At 40.5% G+C, this 19,962-nt stretch overlaps 1 protein-coding gene across 19 annotated transcripts in view; it reads left to right on the top strand.

The window, feature by feature from the left end:
* The window catches only part of MAGI1 (membrane associated guanylate kinase, WW and PDZ domain containing 1), a 615,965-nt gene that overhangs the window by 485,797 nt on the left and 110,206 nt on the right, over positions 1-19,962 (top strand). For 18 of the 19 annotated variants that reach the window (XM_073811339.1, XM_073787519.1, XM_073811336.1 and 15 more), the window contains 2 exons: positions 8,882-9,088; positions 16,472-16,673. In XM_073811339.1, coding sequence (XP_073667440.1) covers positions 8,882-9,088; positions 16,472-16,673 — 409 coding nt within the window. The remainder of the gene's footprint in view (positions 1-8,881; positions 9,089-16,471; positions 16,674-19,962) is intronic. The other variant, XM_073787522.1, reaches the window with a different exon arrangement.

Genomic DNA, 19,962 nt, shown 5'->3' with positions numbered 1-19,962 from the left:
CTTCCCATGGAGAAGGATTATAGTATTGAGATGAGCTCTGGTGGTTGAGCTGGAGTTAGGTTGCTAGATTTAGCAAATAAAAATACAGAATACCAGTTTTGCATTTTATCTGGCAGCCCCACATGGAGTTAGCTTTAGCCTATGTTGGTAGTGGTGGTGATAAGTTGACTGAATCTTGAGATATATGTGTGATTGTGTGTGTGTGGGGGGGTATGCTCTTTTATTAGTATAAGTATCTTAGAAAATACTGTAATTTTTAGAGGAGTTACACATTGTTTTATCAACAGTATGAGATGTTTACGTGGACTTGGGGATTGGTTATCATAAGAAGGAAGTAGAAGATTCAGGTGATGATATTCTTCCTAGGATGACTCCTAGTTTCTGTCTTAGAAAACTGGGTAGCTGCTGGAACCATTTGCTGAGATAAGAAGCGCTGGAAAAGGCCAGATCTGGTGTGTGTGGTGGGGGGAGTGGGATCAGGGGCTCCATGATGAAATTTTCCACCCCCATCAGCTACAATGCCTGGTATATGACGTGTACCCTCCAACAGAGTAGAGGCCCTTCCTCACTGTGTAAGGAACCTAACTATTGCCCCTCACAAGGTATAAAAGTTGTGAGTGGAGCTCATAATTGGTCTTGGCTCTGCAATTTGAACCAACTTCTCATTCTGTCGCTGGATGGAATCAACATCAAGGCAAGGCAAAGAAGACAAGACTAAATGTGTCTTTCCTCCTTGGCCCAACTTCCTAATTGTGACAGTGAGCTAACGTATTTGGTAAGACTCTTGAAATAAATCAGCGGCACCATCTCCTTTTTGCCTTGCTTTCTTTTTTTTTTTCCCTATCTACATTTGTGCTCAGTAAGACAGGTTGCTGCCTCAGCCGGCCCTTGGGGCTCCTCCGGGAGAGAGTTTACAAGGGATGAACTATTCAGTGGGGTGGTTCCAAACATGCCTGTTTTACAAATGCCTCTGGGTAGAAGAGGCTGATTATACCCTTTGAGCCCTGCAAAGATTGCCCCTCAGCATGGAAGTGCGGTGCCAGTGTGACATTTCCAATTGGAGTTATGGGTTGCATATCTCTGCATGTTAATTACAAAGGGGGGGTGTCAGCCTTCAATAATGGTACTGTTCTGCTTCCTAGAAGGTCTACAAAAATGCAGCTGCCAAGGGTCTACTTTGAGGGGACACGGAGATAAAGCAGGGGTGAAGAGAGTTCTTGTTTGTCATTGAGGAAGACGAGACCATCTGGAGTCCTGTTCTTTGGCAGGCCTCAGCAGCCGTCTGTTGGGATAAGCTCTGTTGGCAAACTCCAGCATGCAGTGTTCTCTGTTGGTAACGAAAGAACCAAAGAAAATCTGTGCGACAATTGTCCGTTCCTCTGCCTGTGAAGACGAGGAGGCAGAGGCCAGGAAAGTTTCACTTAATTTTCTGCTCAGAGATCCCCAGCAATTCCTGGAGTCGAGAGCATAGATGATCAGGACAGATCCATGTTTAAATGCCAGTCATCACTTATGCATTGTGTGAATCTGTTTCTTCATCTGAAAATGGGAATATTGATGGATGTTTTTTTTTTCTGTAGGATTGTTAAAGATTAGAATTAGTGAATGTGTGGGAAGTGACCTGGTAGGTGCACCATAAAGGTAACTTTTTGTTAATGTTGTTCTTTATAAATTTATTTATTTATTTATTTATGGCTGAGTTGGCTTTTTGTTGCTGCACACAGGCCTTCTCTAGTTGCGGCAAGTGGGGGCTGCTCTTCGTTGCGGTACGCGGGCTTCTCATTGCAGTGGCTTCTCTTGTTGCGGAGCACGGGCTCTAGGCACGTGGGCTTCAGTAGTTGCGGCGTGTGGGCTCAGCAGTTGTGGTTCACGGGCTCTAGAGTGCAGGCTCAGTAGTTGTGCGCACAGGCTTGGCTGCTCCGCAGCATGTGGGATCTTCCCGGACCAGGGCTCAAACCCGTGTCGCCTGCATTGGCAGGCGGATTCTTAACACTGCACCACCATGCAAGCCCTAATGTTGTTCTTTAAATACATACTTTGATGGCAATGCCATCTTTTACATAGGAGAGCTGTTATCTGCTCACAGCATCAGGCGCAGTTTGAGATGCTGGGGTTTATTACATGCTACTATTGTGCCAGCATAATGCTGAGTGCTTTATACACATGGTCTGTTGACATCTGTCTCTGTTAGGTGGATACTAGTCTTTATACCATGAGAACTGAGGCTGGAAAGAGAGAGGTCCTTTACCTTAGGTTGACAAAGCTATTAACTTATTTTGCCCTTTTTTGGTCTTAAATTCAAAGGTAAATGGCACTGGCAAGAACAAACCTCTAATTATAGGACATGGGCTTACTGTCCTTCTGTGCATGCACGTCATAGGTTTGTAGGGTGGAGCGGGTCGGAAAAGGAAGAGTAAAAAGAAAGTGGTGGGAGCCCGGCCACCTCAGGAAGTGTGTGTTGGCTAACATGGGGACTATGGGATGGTCAGGTTCGTGTCTCTTAGAAATGATGCAGGGAGTCTCCTGTGCATACTCTCTGTAAGCTTTGTGTTTCTCCCATGGCTAGGCTTGGTCTGATGGTGACCAGAGTGGAAATGATTGTTAAGGTGGAGAGTTTCCCTGAAGGGTGGGGTTTTGAATTTAACTGCCTGGGCGTCCAGGCAGGTGGAGTGAGAGAGTGTATAGGGCGGGTGGAGGCAGTGCTGGTTGGAACTGTGTCAAATGGGGGAGTCCATTATGTGTTGAGCAAGCAACTGGCAAAGTGAAGTGATATGGATCTGAGATCATTCAGATAGAATTGATGGACTGGAGAGAAACTGCTGTGAGTCATGCGATTGAAAACCAGTTCCACATCATAGGTATTGAGGAGCATCCCCAGCTGGGATTTATGTGAGCTGTCTCCGCTTGTTTGGTTACTCATCCTGCAAAGAATCACTGAGTGACACTGTGTGCCTGGCACCATGTTTGGTTTGGGAATGCAGTGGTGCACAAAACACATGTGGCTGCTGCCTCCATGGAGCTTACAGTCTAGACGTAAAGACTGATTCATTAAACAGTCTGATAAATTCAACAGAATTCAAAATTTCAGACCTCACCTTGACCTGCTGAAAGAGAATCTCCATTTAATGTAACTATTATTTGCACAAAGTTTAAAAAACCAATGTACATTTGTGAAGAGCATTTGTGAAGATCATGTTTTACTCCCATTTTCACCTTTCCAGCATAGTGGCTGGCATAACAAGAGGTTCTCGGTAAGGAAATGAATGAGTGAATACTAAATTTGTACAAAGCGAGAGGCTGTATGGATTTGATTCATTCTGGCCTAAAACTCAGGGTTACGGTCCGCCTTCAATATTTTATCAAGCTCTAAAAATTGATTTGCAGTCCCCATTAATTTTTAAATGTGTGTCAGAAAATATTTTCTTTGGCTTCTTCGTGACCAAAGTGTGTGCGTGTTAATTAAGGCCAGCGATGGCTTTCTCTTGTGTCTTCCCTGCCCTCCCCTCCCTCCCCAGCCACCATCCCTGCTGAGTTGTATTGTAGAACCAGTTCTGAAAATAGTAGCCAGGACTCTCACATTGTCACTTGGGAGGGAGCCCGGCTACCTCAGGAGATGTGTGTCGGCTAACATGGGGACTGTGAGATGGTCAGGTCTCTTAGAAACGATGCAGACTGCCAAGTGATAACCCAAATTAATCTTTTATTCATTTATAATTCTTCAAATGATTTTTATTTAGTACCATTAAGCGATTCATATATTCTTCACAGGAAGTCTCCTGTGCATACTCTCTGTAAGGTTTGTGTTTCTCCCATGGTTAGGCTTGGTCTGATGGTGGCCAGAGTGGAAATGATTGATAAAGGTGGAGAATCTCCCAGAAGGGTGGGGTTTTGAATTTAAGTGCCTGGGCATCCGGGTAGGTGGAGTGAGAGAGTATATAGGCCTGGTAGAGGCAGTGCTGGTGGTAACTGTGGCAGATGGGGGAGTGCATGAGCCATCTTGCCCTTGGTTGCATGGAAAGACAACGTGGGATTGTGGCATGACCCCATCAGCCAGAAGTGCAGGGTCCAAAACCAGATTCACCCAAAATCAATTCACTCCAAGACCAGTCTGTGAATTGTAGAGGATTTTTGAGGTTTTCTTGTATCCCTCCGGTGTGCATGCCCCTTTATCTGCCCAGACCTTTGCATTGCAACAGCCTTAGGGGACTCTTCTAGATTGGGGCCAGGTGTTTGTCTGGCAAGGGCTGGGCAGACCAAGGGTCGGAGCCAAAACCTTTGTGCAGAAATCCTTAATTCAGTGAGTGTGTTCCTGGTGAATTTGGTCACACACTTGTCACCAACATTGCCTATAAAAGACAAATCCAAAGAACCAGACCTTACAGTTTGTCAGGCAGCACCTCCCAGTATATCCAGGTTTTAATCAGAAATATTCAGTTTTTAAATGTTGGTCACTGATTCAGATGATTTTTTAAAAAATATCTGCAAAGGAAAGTTGAACCCTCTGCCCTTAGAAAACCACGAGATAGAAGCTTTTCTGTAAAGGTTGTAGGCAATATGGGAAATTAGAAATACTGGAGAAGTTTGAATAATTACATGGTCTCATAATACCTTATAGTTTACAGGATACCTTCAAGAAAGTTACATCATTTGGGCTTCCCTGGTGGTGCAGTGGTTGAGGGTCCGCCTGCCGATGCAGGGGACATGGGTTTGTGCCCCGGTCCGGGAGGATCCCACATGCCGCGGAGCGGCTGGACCCGTGAGCCATGGCCGCTGAGCCTGCGTGTCCGGAGCCTGTGCTCTGCGACAGGAGAGGCCACAGCAGTGGGAGGCCCGTGTACCGCAAAAAAAAAAAAAAAAAAAAAAAAGAAAGTTACATCATTTGATTTTCATGATAATCCTGTGATGTTGTTAAAGCTCATGCTACCATTCCCATTGCACAGAGAAAGTGAGACTGAGAGTAAATAACTTGCCCAAGGTTATTTGGTCATTGGCATTGCTTGTTCCTTTACATCAGTAAAGGAATGGTACTCAGTTACCATGTGGCAAGCACTTCAGACACATTGTCTCATTAATCCTTCCAACAAGGTGTAAGGAACTTCTCATTTTAAAGATTAGAAACATACACTATTAACATTAAGTAGCATTTATCAAGCCTCCCTGTAGTGAAGCCTTTTATGTGTGCTAAAGGTATGAAATGGACTGTCTCATTGCATTCTCATAATAGGCACTCTAGGTAGAAACTCGGTATTCTTAAAATTCCCAATTTTACAGAAGAGGATGAAGATTTTTAAAAAAATGGTTAAATGACTTGGCCAGGGTTATATAACCAATTAGCAGTGAAGTTGGCATTTGAATCCCAGGCTGTCCTCTTCCAAGTTCTTTGTCACTGCCATGTGCCCCGCGCTCCCAATGCCTATACATTAGGTTAACCCAAGTGAAATTGCTGATACTCGACAGTTTATCTTTTACAACAGCAATTATGTACGGTTCAACCTATTAACATAGGTGCTTTTATCTGTCTCCAATTGATCTTAAAACTAATTTCCAGAAAGAGGAAACAATGATGAATAAGTGGGTTTTTGGGAGGAGTTTGTAATTGCATTGAGAAATCTGCTAACCACTTATTAACTTCAGAAAGACCCTGAACTTGACAACTGAGGAAAATCCACACATATTTGTCAAATTTAACTAGAACTTTTCTTTTTCAAACATTTATTTCTGTCCTAAACTGAGGATGCCTAAGTTTTAACTTAATTTTTTTTTTTTTGCGGTACGCGGGCCTCTCACTGTTGTGGCCTCTCCCGTCGCGGAGCACAGGCTCCGGACACGCAGGCTCAGCGGCCATGGCTCACGGGCCCAGCCGCATGTGGGATCTTCCCGGACTGGGGCACGAACCCGTGTCCCCTGCATCGGCAGGCGGACTCTCAACCACTGCGCCACCAGGGAAGCCCTTAATTGATTTTTAAATGATGGTAGTTTCATGAACATTGCCTTGGCTTAATGGCGCTGAAAATGAGTGATAATGATTGCAAAATTATAATTATAAAATTATGAATAAAGGATCCTATCTTCTAGTCACATCTTTCAGTGTAAGATTCTTATTTGCAGACATTGGTCTTACTTTAACCTCTAAGTCAAAAATGTACATGATGTTTTTGTATAATAGTGATCATAAGGAATTAGAATTAGATTCGTTAGAGGTTTGTCTCATCTTTTGTCCACGGTGAAGATTACTGTGTAAATAGCTGTTTTACTTACCTAAACCTCACTAACAGTCTTCAGTTCATGAAAACAGTCAATGCTGCGGCTGTGTTCCAACTTCATCAAAGGCACGATTCATCCTTTGGTTGTAACCTCTTTAGAAATGCGGGTTGAGTCTTGGTTCATACATTTGTTCATTCTTCCCTATGCTTTTGTTAGTCTCTAAAAACACACATGGATGCCTTTTCTTCAAGCTAGTTTTGTTCAATCCCTATACCTTTAAGTTGGAAACCTGAAAGAAGTTTTTTCAAGAGGTTGAAATATTACTTTCTGTGAAAGAACTGTAATGATTGAATTGAATACAAGCCACCACAATGCACTTACCAGGTTTCTATTTGGTTTCCTTCAAATTCAAACATGGTGCCCGGTCGTCTACCGCTCTTTTTAATATGCATTTTCAGGGTTCCCCTGCTGAAACATGCTGTTTACACCACTCTCAAAGAAAGTGGGTGCATATACTCATAAATTTGATGATTCAAAAAGTATTTTAGAGAAATAGTGTTAAGAAAGAAATTTTAATTATAAAGATAAATTTAGTGGATATAAATTCTTTATCACCTATGTGTCTCATGCTGACCAGCATATTACTGTCTCCTTTTCTTTTTGTGCTTGTATAATAAAATGTGTATTTTATACAATTATGTGCTGAGGTTAGACAATGCGGTAAGATTCTTGGGAAGCAACTGTGTACAGGATTTGTTATTATTTACAAATTATACCTTACTAAGCATAGAATTACAAACGTAACTTAGGCTTTTTTTTGTTTTTTGGCTGCGGTGGGTCTTTGTTGCGGCGTGTGGGCTCTTCATTGGTGGTGCACGGGCTTCTCTCTAGTTGTGGCACGCAGGCTTAGTTGCACCGAGTCATGTGGGATCTTAGTTCCCTGACCAGGGATAGAACCCACATCCTCTGCTTTGGAAGGCGGATTCTTTACCACTGGACCACCAGGGAAGTCCTTACTTACGATTTTTTTTTTTTTTTTTTTTTTTTTTTTTGGCGTTACGCGGACCTCTCACTGTTGTGGCCTCTCCTGTTGCAGAGCACAGGTTCCGGACGCGCAGGCTCAGCGGCCATGGCTCACGGGGCTAGCCGCTCCGCGGCATGCAGGATCCTCCCGGATCAGGGCATGAACCCGTGTCCCCTGCTTCAGGGGCCACCAGAGAAGCCCCCTACTTACGATTTTTTGAAGGACTCAATATGATCTATCTTCCTGGCCTAACTCCTTTGATGTGAGAGGGTGAATGGATCAATGGCATTCTGATGTTGATTTTTTTTTATCATGTAGTCACTGAATATTATTGATTATAAGCTGTATTTTTCAAACTTTGGCCATTCATGACTCACCTTCATGATTTTGTCTATATCTTAACATAGTATCGTTTATTTACTTCAGGTTTTCTTTAAAAGAACTCAATTTTTACCTTAGGTGTTCGAAAGGAAACTCATCGTTACCATTGCTATTATTTACTCAATTAATTTCTTATTAAATATAGCTGCTTTTTGAAACTTCAGGTTTAACTGCAAGTTTAAAAAAGTCAGTTTTATAAAGTATTGCTTTATCACTTAAGTTTTAGAAGTAAATGTTATATTTTACTATCATCACTTACTAGTTAGATTTTTCTACTGCACATAAAAATATACACACATTAGGGCTTCCCTGGCGGTGCAGTGGTTGAGAGTCCGCCTGCCGATGCAGGGGACACGGGTTTGTGCCCCGGTCTGGGAAGATCCCACATGCCGCTGAGCGGCTGGGCCCGTGAGCCATGGCCGCTGAGCTTGTGCGTCCGGAGCCTGTGCTGCACAACGGGAGAGGCCACAACAGTGAGAGGCCCGCGTACCGCAAAAAAAAAAAAAAAAAAAAAAGAATACACATATTAAAATAAAAATTAAAATGTAAAAACCCATACAGGCACCACTCAGAGTCACTTAGCACACATGACAGTCAGACCTGCGGCAAACTCTGGGGGAAGTGGCTAAAAGTGAAAATGGGCACTTACTAAACGAGTGACCCATGAGGGCTGCCACTGTCGACACAAGAGTTTCCTCTTAAAACTGGGTGAGGATTTGTTCCAACCACACATGACCTTGATAGTCAGGCCTGCCATTCAGTTAAAGAGGCGCCACGTGGTGTTCACTTTCCTTTTTAAAAAAATATTGCCCTGGTTCCCTCTTGAGGAGTCCCCTTATTAATGGAGGGTGACCTCAACTTTGTTGGCCTGTAAGGGTGCCGGCAGTAATGAATTTGTTATTTTGTGTGCCACTCTCTCTAAATTGGATTCTGCATTATGCTGGTGCATATATGTAAGAAGGTGACCGATTGAAATTCAAATGTAATGAGGATGAAGCTCTGCCATTCAGCACAGACGCCTTTGTTTTTAGCCCTAGTAGGTTCTTTGCCCCATCACAATGCAGCTTTCCTCCTGGCTTCCGAAATCACCATGTCTAACTGGGTAGGACTGACATGTTTTCTAACCCATTCTAGAAATGAAATACAGTTTGTTCTGGGTTTCTAGTTTAAAAAAATTTTTTTTTTTAATGGGCTGAGAGATTTGGATTTGCAGTCTTGAGAGAAACAAAGTATTCTTTCTGAAACATGCAAATGTGTCTCTCCATCACCTAGGAAACTATTATGGGACACCCAAACCTCCTAGCCAGCCACTCAGTGGGAAAGTGATCACGACGGATGCCTTGCAAAGCCTTCATTCTGGCTCCAAGCAGTCAACCCCAAAGCGAACCAAGTCCTACAATGATATGCAAAATGCTGGCATAGTCCACGCGGAGAATGAGGAAGAGGATGATGTTCCTGAAATGAACAGTAGCTTTACAGGTAAAGACCAGATGATGTTCTCCCTCGGTGGACTTAGGGAAGGAGGGCTGGGGGAGGCTTTTGTGAAGAGTTACAAGAAGGTTTCTATTCTCAGGAGGAATTTGGAAGGATCTCCAGAATTCAAACTCTGACCACATGGTGCTTGGGGAAGAGATGGTCTTTTCCCTGGTCTGTTTTTCATGCTTCTTGGCAAGGGTATTTTAACTTCACCCAGCTATCTTAAAGGGGCAGGAGGGCAGTGTTTGTGGAAGGAAATCAAGAATAATCAGCATCCTTTCTTTTTGTTCAAAATGATATCCATAAGAATCTGTTTTGTTCATTCATTACTTAGTCTTGACACTGCTCCATCATAATTATGGCTGATTGCTTGTAAAGACAAATAGGAGAATTTGTTTAATAGTTTAATATTACTTGATGCTGTGTGGAAGGCTAGCAGCATCCTTTTTTCTCATACCTTTGCAAGTAGAGATACAGTGGAAATAAATCATGTGTTAACTTATGCAAATTCTGCTATATTCCCTAAGAGGGAAAAGATGAAAAAGTAATAAATACTATAAGATTTTATACTGCATATGTATTTTATATTATATAGCATATATTACTCATTGCATTATATTTTTATATATACATTCAGGGCTATCTACGCCCAAGCTTAGGTAGGCTGTATTTTATGAGGGGATCTTCAAGGATAAGTCCTCTGAATAAGGATGTACAGGTTAGGAATTGCACGTTCCCTGGAGGCACCGTTCACAGAGGCTGTGATATACATTCCTTGGGTTAGCGCAGTGACCCAGAACTGTTCAGTAATATTTTTGACTCTTTGGGGGTTTGACCTTATATAGTAACTCACAATGTCGCAGCTGAATAAGACATGAGTTACTCGTCGATAATGTTGTGACTTTGAAGACCGCTTGTTTTTTCTGTTTTTCCTATACTTATTTTCTTTGATATTTTAGAGTTACAGTTCTGTATTTTCCTCCTTGCGCTACCAAGTCTACTAGGATATTTAGAAAGAAGTTTGTGTTAGTTGAATGCTTTCTCCTGCCTGTATGGGCCTTTCTGAAGCCTAAACTTTTTCAAGGCAACAATTTAAAAAATTCTTTGATGGCTTATCATTGTAACGGTAACCCAACCCTTCCATAAGAAGCACTAGGGAAAGGAGGAGTCCTGGCTTGCTGTCCTAGCTTTGTTCATGGTATCTGTCTTATTATGAACATAGTGTCTAACTGCTCTCATCTGTAAAATGACTGGTTAGGATCAGATCACATCTAGGTTCCCCCTTCCAGCTCTAAGAATTCGAGTCCAGGAAAATTTCCATTTTCTCAATTAGAATGGATTAGGCCAGTGGCTGACCTACAGTTGCAATATCTGGAATAAATTTACCCATTGCTACATATTTGTTTATTGAAATCAGTTAATCTCATCCACTTCAAAATATTTTATCCGTTTATAGTAGTCCTCACCGAAATAAAAGCAGATTATGAAAAAAAAGTCAATACTTCCTTGAAAAAAAAATAGCCACTATTTTAATGTCTTGATCTTCCAACAAATAAGAATAGCAAATTATGATATAACCCAAAAATGTAGATGTGGTCACAGAAATAGAAAGACCTTGGGGGTAACATGCATCGAAACAGTTCTGCCAAGCTGACTGGATGGTCCCCAAGAAGCTTGGGTGCCTTTATTTGTCCTCCATTAACTAAGTAGATTTCTCGGTACAAAGCAAGAACAGAGTAGGGATAGTTGAGTGTAGGTCTTGATGCTTTTCCAATTTCTAACCACTGTAAATCTCTGTCTCTAGAAGCCAGGCCTCAGAAAATCTGACCTCATAACATCCCTACTTGAACTCCTGGTGTCGGGGAAAAAAAAAAAAAAATAACCACCTGGGCCTGGGTCATCATTGCTAAAGGCAGTCTGATCATTAGTTTCTGCACAAAAAAAGAAAGCCAAGTGGCGCCTGATGGGATGCATGGAGAGAGACTTGATTCTGAGATATACAAGTGATAGGGCATCTTCAATACGGAAGGGATATTTTGAATAAATGCCTCCTCACTTACCAAACTGCAAGTATGACAGCTGACAACATGTCATACCCTGACTCATATGAATCCTTTCAAATAATTGAGACTACCCAGTCTGTGATATATGTATCAAGCTAGCTGTGTCAAAGCATCTTGCGCTCCGAACCTCTTTAAGTAGCAATCCACCAGCTGCTTCGAGCACAGAGTGGCAGTACCATAATGAAGTCTTGACTCCTGATTGAGCCATTTGTGATAGAGGCATGAGTGTCAGATTCAAATGTACAAACACTATGGAGCTATTTAAAATGATATTTACCAGGATATTTTTAATAACAGGCTCTTGGTACGGTCTCAGCTGACTTCTGCTTGGTTCTTTTGAAGGGGGCACAAAATGTCTAAATAACATGCCTAAATAACATTAGCACTATCTGCTGATAAAAGAGCAGGGAGTTTAAGGCCAGGAGCATCCTGGGGAGGTCGCTTCTTCCTTCCTTCCTTCCTTCCTTTCTGCAACCAAAGATGGAGGCAGGAGCTGAGTAATGAGAAGTCATCCCAGATTCTCACCGTAGAACTTGACTGTTGAACACAAGGCAGTAGGACAGTCTCCTACAAGTTATGCCCAAATTACAGACCTAAAGGAGGCCCTAGAGAGAGAACACTGTTAATTTGTGCTTCACGAAGGTAGACTTACACTGTTGGGCAAAGCACACAGTTATTTATACAAATAAATTAAAACATTTGTGAAAGTATTTTGTTCATTATAGACAACTTGAAAAATATATAACAAACCACCGCAACTAAAAAGTTGCTGATCCATCCATTAACCACCTCTAAGAGACACCAAAAATGTTATTTAATCGTGTTCTTAAGCTTGTTTTCCCAACAGCCTCCCTGTTGTTGAACATTAGACTGCTGATGCTGCTTTTTCATTAGCAGTTAATGGTAAGATATTGCTTTGGAATGTCAAGAGATAATGATATTACCAAAAGAGCTAATGGTTCCCCAGTGCTCTGTGGCAGGCACTTTGCTAAGCTCTCATACATATACTAGGGAGGTCTAATTGCTTGTCCAGTATCGCAAAGCCGGTGAGGGTGAAAGCTGTCATTTCAGCCCAAAAAGTCTGACTCCAGAATCTGCGTGGCTCATCCACTGTGTCATTTGTGTTTTAAATCAAGTTTATTAGCCCTTTGTAGCCTCAAAGGTTTTGACTGGTTATGTACACAGTGAGGGAGGCACATAAATCTGAATGCATGTGTAATTTCAAGTAAGCTCCAGAATGTATATTTGACATGAGCTTATGTTGTCAAAGTCACCTTCAAATGCTCCCAAGTGTGTCAGTGTATGTAAATGCTGGGAAGCTTCTGACTTACCATGAATGAACATGTTTTACATGTTTATTTACGGTTATGAATCATTTTCACAGGTATCCTATAAACCTCCTGGAGATCTTGATAGGCAGCCTAAGTATTATCTTCCCCATTTTGCAGATGAGAACGCTGAGGAATAGTGTGTGTTAATAAGCTCACTAGACAGTGCAAGAATCCAGCCTCCTGTTTGCTTACCCAGTCTGTGTTCCAGTAATTCATTCTACCTGTCCTCTTTGGATGCATTGGCAATCTTTAGTAAGAGAGTGATAGCAGTGCTCTTAAATGTTTGGTAAATTAAATGAAAGAGTTTTTGAAGTCAGAGCATGTGTAAAGTCAAAGCCATGATTAGGACTATGAAATTTTGAAATCTGCCCTATGTGTGCCCCAGTCTCTCATTTTTGGACTTCTGATTTTCTTTCAGAGAATGAGATTGTTTTAAGGTTCTCCCGAACTAGAAGGAAGAAACAGAAAACCAAACATATCAAGTTGTATACATTAAATATCTGTCACCTTTTTTTAACAGTTAACCAGATGGGAGGAATTCTTTGACAATGTACATGTGTATCAAATCATCACAGTGTGAATTTTAAATATCTTACAGCTTTGTCAATTATACCTCAGTAAAGCTGAAAAATTAATATCTATAACTTTTTGTATGTCAATCATATGTAAATAAAGCTTTTTTTCTTTAAGAAGACACTGAAAACATATAAAATAAAATATATTTGGATAATTTAAAATAAGGTCTAGTTGCTGAAGGGATTTCTTATTTCTCTAGTAAATTAAAATTACATATATATTTTTTCAGTGAGCTAATATTCCCTTCATGTAGTCGAGGTTTTGAAGTACCGGCAGGACTTTTTCCTCCCCCCTTCTTCCCCTCCCCTTTCCATGAATCGTGTACCTTCAGGATTAAACCAAGTTGTTTCTCTTTTCATATGTAGTGGCCCACCTGTGGCCACCACCCTTTTCCTGTTACATCCAGTTTCTATTAAAATAGGTTAATTAAAATGTTTCAGTAAAATTATTGGAATGTCTACTATTGTCCAAGCACTTCTCTGACTCTTAAATATCATATTAATAGATGATCACTGACCCTTAACCCTTGGTGTTTCCAGTAGCACATCCAAGTCCTGAGCTCTGTTGAGCGCTCACTGAGCTCCAGGCACTTTTGCAGGCGTTTTTCATATAGTTCCCTTTTTGTGGTGTGTGTGTTATGCCCATTTTACAGATGAGGAAACAAATGCTCAGAAAGGTAAAGTCTCTTCTAAAGTCACATAGTTAGAAATAGGCACACTATGATTTGTTCTGTGGTTTGCTGTCAAATCCATCCTTTTTCTGCCTATTTATAATGAATTGGCAGCCCGAGGGCCAGCTCTGACCTGCAAACAAAATTTAATAATAACAACTTTAATGAATAAGATGATGTTTACTGTGCTGAGTGCTTTACATAAACTAGTCCTCCCCCCAACCTTATGAGGTAAGTACTGTTATTATCCCCACTTTACAGATAAGGAAACTAAGGCACATAGAGGTTGAGTGTGTTTCCCAAGTTAGTCAAGAGTAAAGCCAGGATTCAAACTCAAGCGTTCTGGCTTCAGAGTCAGTGCTTATAATCACTATCTTTCATTTTCTTGCTTGTGCTACACCGCTTTATTTTTAAAAGGAATTAGGATTGGAAAATTAGAAGGTTTTGCATAAAAATATAGATTTCCACCTTCTCTTGAAAAAATCAGAAATCCGGAAACCCTGAGTACACTTTTCCCCAGGATACTAATTGTCTGGCGCTGAGTTCTCTGCTCCTTTCAGAAAGGATACACCCTCTCCAGTGTTCTAGACATACATCATTTGTGTCTCCGACCTGGCATCAGTGGTCATAGGAATTTGTACCCCGAGGCTGCACCGTACCCTGTCACATTGCCAGCTGAGCAAAACCCCTCCTAGAAGCTAAAGGTTCTAGTGATTTTTTTGTTGTTGAGCAATTTTTGTATCTCTGTCTTCAAAGTGTAGTGCTTGTACTTGAATCTCCATCACCTGGGTGCTCTCAAAATACACGTTTTTGAACCTAATTCCAAATCTGTTGTCTGAAGTAGGGAGCCATGTCTGCATTTTAGCAATCTCTCCAGGGACTTCACTGGTAGCACAGTGGTTGACTCCACACGCCCAATGCAGGGGGCCTGGGTTCGTCCCTGGTCAGGGAATTAGATCCCACATGCATGCTGCAACTAGGAGTTCACATGCCACAACTAAGGAGCCCACATGCTGCAGCTAAGGAGCCGGCAAGCAGCAACTAAGGAGCCCCCATGCCACATCTAAGACCTGGTGCAACCAAATAAATAAATATTAAACAAAACAAAACAAACAAACAAAAATCTCTCCAGGTGATTCTTACATACACTTAAGCTTAAGAAGGGTACCTTCCAATGATGTACCAGAAATGAATACATTTTCCCTCCTAGAGAATTAAGGGTGAATCTCTTAATTCTTGCCATGTTTTGGATTTTTGCTATTGATTAGTAATTTCAAATTTTTTCTTCCATAGTGGCCTAATTTCCTCTTTTTCCTTCAAACTTAATAGTTGTTGTATTAACCTGCACTCATCGGTGCAAATTGTAAAATCAACTCAAATCGGTTTCAGCAGGAAAGGGAATTTAGGGGATCAAGCAATTGAAGAGGCCAGGAGTACATGAAATCAGAGAGGTTTCATCAGGGGTATTAGGCGACTTTCTCTGTATTTTATCTCTGCTTTCCTCTACATGAGTTTAATTTTCAGACAAGTCTTGCCAAGCTTTACAACATGGGAATCTATCAGCTTAATAACTTCAGCATCAAGAGGCTACCTCTTGCTTGATAGTTTCAGCAGGCACTCCCATGCCTACATTAGTTTGCCTTGGACCATGTGCTTGATCCAGTCATAAAGGCAAGAGTGATATGGGTGTGACTTGGGCCCACTGCATGAACTTGGAGTGGGTATAGTCAGTCCCCACCTGGACCACATGGACCTTGAATGGAGGAGATGATTTCCAAATGGAGATCTGAGCGGTTGTACCAGAAGACGAGGGGATAGATGCAAGGCAGGGAAAGGCCACTCGGCCTCGTCAACGGCGGTGGATTTTTGGTGGAGGTGGTTATTTAATAGGCTTGACATGTCCTCCATCCAACTTTTGGATTACCTTTATTCTCATGTGTGTTGTTGGGAGCTATTGATCGGGGGAAGATTTGAAAACAGCCTTTTATTATTCCTCAGTCTGCTTCGAGTAAATCAGAAATGTCTGCAGGAGAATTACTGTGGGAGATAGAAAATGACTACATCCCCAGATTAATATGTTTTAAAGCCCCATGGAGATTGAGAATGTCAACAATGCCGTTTGTGGAGACTTCGATGACATCACCTCCTGATGTTTCTAGTTAATAAGAAGGCAAGGAGACTCAGGTACTTAGAGCCTTCAGGACTCAAGTCAAAGCAGTCCACCAACACAATACTGTTCTGGAGGTAACTGTCCTGGTTTTCACAGTGACATTCTCCTCACTTTTCCCAAGGAGGCTAGAATCTGACTCAGTGGTAGAGCTGTCTTTATATTCTAAACTTTTTGGAATTGATTTTTTTCTTGCCTCCAAAAGTCCTCTTCAGTCATGAAACCAAATGATACCTACGGGATGAGAGTGCAGCTCAGTCTGTGACCTGATGGCCTTCTTAGTTTAAGGGACTTGAGGGTTTGAGTCATGAATGTGTTTCTTCTTTGATATTTCCAAGATTGTGAGCAATTCATTATTTGAGCATGTTTTTCCCTTCTTTCTTTTTCAGTAAAATCAAGTTGATTCATCATTTTGATGTTTTCTATTAAAAGAACTTTCATCTAAATAAAACAGTATAGTCGATGTCCAGCAATTAGGAAAGGATGAAGGCTTTTAAGAATATAGATGCCCACAGTAGTGAACACCTCAGTTTGGGGTATGATTGACGATGGTTTTTTTCTCTCCCCATGATTAAACAGCCGATTCTGGTGACCAAGAAGAGCACAGTCTTCAAGAAGCAACGCTCCGGCCTGTCAATAGTAGCATCATCGCCGCTCCCATCACGGACCCTTCTCAGAAGTTCCCTCAATACCTACCTCTTTCTGCAGAGGATAATTTAGGTCCTCTACCTGAAAACTGGGAGATGGCCTATACCGAAAACGGAGAAGTCTATTTTATAGAGTAAAGTACCATTATTTCTACCTGAATCTCTCTCTCTTTTTCCATTTCCCTTCTTTCTCTTTCTCTAGCAGCTACTGATGTAAATTTATTGTAAAAGGACTGATCGTGTGCTGATGGTCTTCTCTCCTACGATTTAACAAGCCTTGTACAAAAAAAGCAATTAGCATAACATCCTAATCATTGAAACTGAAGAGCTGGAGGAAGCATAAGATTAATAATTTCCCTAAAGAGTTAGACAACTAAACTATGGTGTATATATAAATTATGGTATTATATATGAAGAATATATCTAGCTGCTTAGAATATATAAATCCTTTGCTTATTTTTTCTTAATTGGGTTGTAGTTTCCTTTTTTTTCTTTTTTGAGTTTTAAGAGTTCTTCATATATTCTGGATACAATTCCTTTATTATATGTGTGATTTGCAAACATTTTGTCCAAGTCTGGCTTTTCTTTCCATTGTCTTAACTGTGTCTTTTGAAGAGCCAGAAGTTCTTAATTTTTATGAAGTCTAATTTTTCACTTTTTTTTTCCCCTTGTGGATTGTGTTTTTAGTGTAGAAGCTAAGAAATCTTGGCCTAACTCAAAGTCAAAATGCAGTCTTTTTCTGCTATATTTCCTTTAGAAGTTGTATAATTTACATTTAGGTCTGTGATCCATTTTAAGTTAATTTTTTTGCATGGTGTAAGGTATAAGGATTGAAGTTTGAGAATATAGAGATGTGAAAAGTCTTTCAAAATTAAAAACTTAATATTATATAGTTAAATATTTAACAAATAACCTGTACTGGAAAGGAAAAAATTACATAAAACTGAAACCATTCTAGAAAATCTAAGATAATGTAATTTCTTAACCAATACTCAATTTTTTAAATCTTGTACTTTGGCTCTATTGTTGAGATTCCCTATTAAGATTCACCATAGTTTTATGTACCATAAAAAAGAAAAACAAAATGATCAATTAATCTATAAAATAATTAAAAACATAGGTAAGTCTGTTCTTCTCAAATACTGCGTGTTGGCCAAAAGGTTCATTTGGGTTTTTCCATAAGATGTTGCAGAAAAACCCGAAAGAACTTTTTTGGCCAACCCAATAGATTAACATTGAAGATCTGCTGTTCAGGGAACAATAACAAAGGACATTTTTGAATAACATATGAAATGTCTCACCTTTGTAAAATACATGGGCATATACACATATCTGCTGTGTTATTATATGTATATATTTGTTTTCCATGAATATGTAGATATACTTCTATGTCTAGAAAAATTCTGGAAGTATCTATTAACACTTGAGTTTGAGTTAAGTAAGGAATTTAAAGAATTTATTTTCTTAACTACATTATACATGTCTGTGGGGTTTGAATATATATTTCCACTCAAATAATATTCTAGCATATATTTTGTAATTAGAAAAATCAGCAAGGGTAAGAAAGTATAATTATCCTAAGGACATGGGAGTGAGGGAAAAGGCTTGGGTCTCGTAACACCCTCTTTCAGAACTAACCTAGGAAATCGGAGATGAGTGAACTATACCTCCTGGGTTATTTTCCAACCAGAAGGAGGGGACAGTCCATATTTCTGTCTTCATGCTCATGACAAATGCTGACTGCAGACAGGGGTGGATGATGAAGTCTTTTCCTGGGAGTTAGGGAAGTATAGTGGTTAAGAGCTCCCCTAAAAACTCATGTTGTTTCTACCCCTTACTATTTATATGATCTTGGGAACTTGAGTTTGCCTCTCTGCATCTCAGTTTTCCCTGTGTGTAGAAGGACATGAATGTTGTGGATCATGCCTACCCTGTCACATTTTCGTGAGAGTTAGATGAGGTAATGGATGTAAAGCGTGGGCTAGTATTAATTACTGAGCATTATTGTTACTGTTACCATTTTTATCATCATCATTTGGTTACCACAGAGGAGTTTAAATGTTATAAAAATGGATGTCACCTATAAGCTTAGAATTTTGTACTTAGCTTTTGCAATAAATTGCCTTTAAAGTTATGTCCATTAGTAAGGAAAAATTACGTTGAGCAAAGGAAAATATAACAGAGGAATTCCTAATACAGAGTAATATGTGAAACTCAAATTTTTAGAAAAGAATGTATCGAAAGGGGCTTCCCTGGTGGCCCAGTGGTTAAGAATCTGCCTGCCAATGCAGGGGACACAGGTTCGGGCCCTGGTCCGGGAAGATCCCACATGCCACAGAGCAACTAAGCCCGTGTGCCACGACTACTGAGCCTGCGGTCTAGAGCCTATGAGCCACAACTACCGAGCCCTCGTGCCACAACTACTGAAGCCCGCACACTGCAACTACTGAAGCCTGTGCACCTAGAGCCCATGCTCTGCAACAGGAGAAGCCACCGCAGTGAGAAGCCCATGCACCGCACACTGCAACGAAGGGTAGCCCCTGCTCACCACAACTAGAGAAAGCCTACGTGCAGCAATGAAGATCCAACGTGGCCAAAAGTTAAAAATAAATAAAATAAATTTATTAAAAAAAAAAGAATGTATCAATAGTTTTGCTCAGGACTGACTTGATGAATTTGAAAAAAGAAAGTTGGTTATTTTGATGGTTAGTGAGGACTGTGCTTAGTAAAAATGGTTAGTAAAGACCCAAGACTGTGGCTGATTTATAGGAGAGTACAGTGATTTGCTTACTTTTCATAACCTAATTTAGCTTTTAACCAATGCCAGGCCAATCTTCATTGGCCTAATGTTTAATAGAAAATTTAGGCAAAAGTATGGCTTATTATGACAACTCTGTGATTTGGTCTGCAGCTATCAAATTCTGTAGATATTAAATTATTAGATACACACCATTTTTATTTTAGCCTAAATTATATATCCTGGTTAATGAGATTTCAGGTGCCCTTCATTCTGAAGAACTTCATCTTAGAGTATCTTACATTGAATAGCAAGTTAAATTTCTATAGAATCAGATCTACCTTGTTTTACATATATGTGTCTGTGTTAGCTTTACAGTTTATGGGAAATCTAAGAAATACCGGAATTTAAGAACATTAAAAAAGTAAGCATGGACTTACAAACTCTGGATATTATAAAGAAAACGGACATAAGAAGACTTCGAAAGGAGATAAAAATAAGGCAGACTGGCTGGGGAACTTGGGATCACAGAAATGACAGGTGGTGAGTTCCCTGAGTTTTTGTTTTACCTCATATAACTCAGACTTGGAACTGAAGAAGCTAGTAATTCAGAAACACCAACAAGTGGAGACCAAAAAACAAAGCCCTCATAAAAGCCTACTCTCTCTAGCCAGAGGACCAGGAAG

This window comes from Tursiops truncatus, chromosome 10 (genome assembly GCF_011762595.2).
Source record: "Tursiops truncatus isolate mTurTru1 chromosome 10, mTurTru1.mat.Y, whole genome shotgun sequence".
In the NCBI taxonomy this organism is placed as follows: domain Eukaryota; kingdom Metazoa; phylum Chordata; class Mammalia; order Artiodactyla; family Delphinidae; genus Tursiops; species Tursiops truncatus.
The sequence above is the reverse complement of the archived record's forward strand: the minus strand, read 5'-3'. Positions and strand labels throughout refer to the sequence as shown.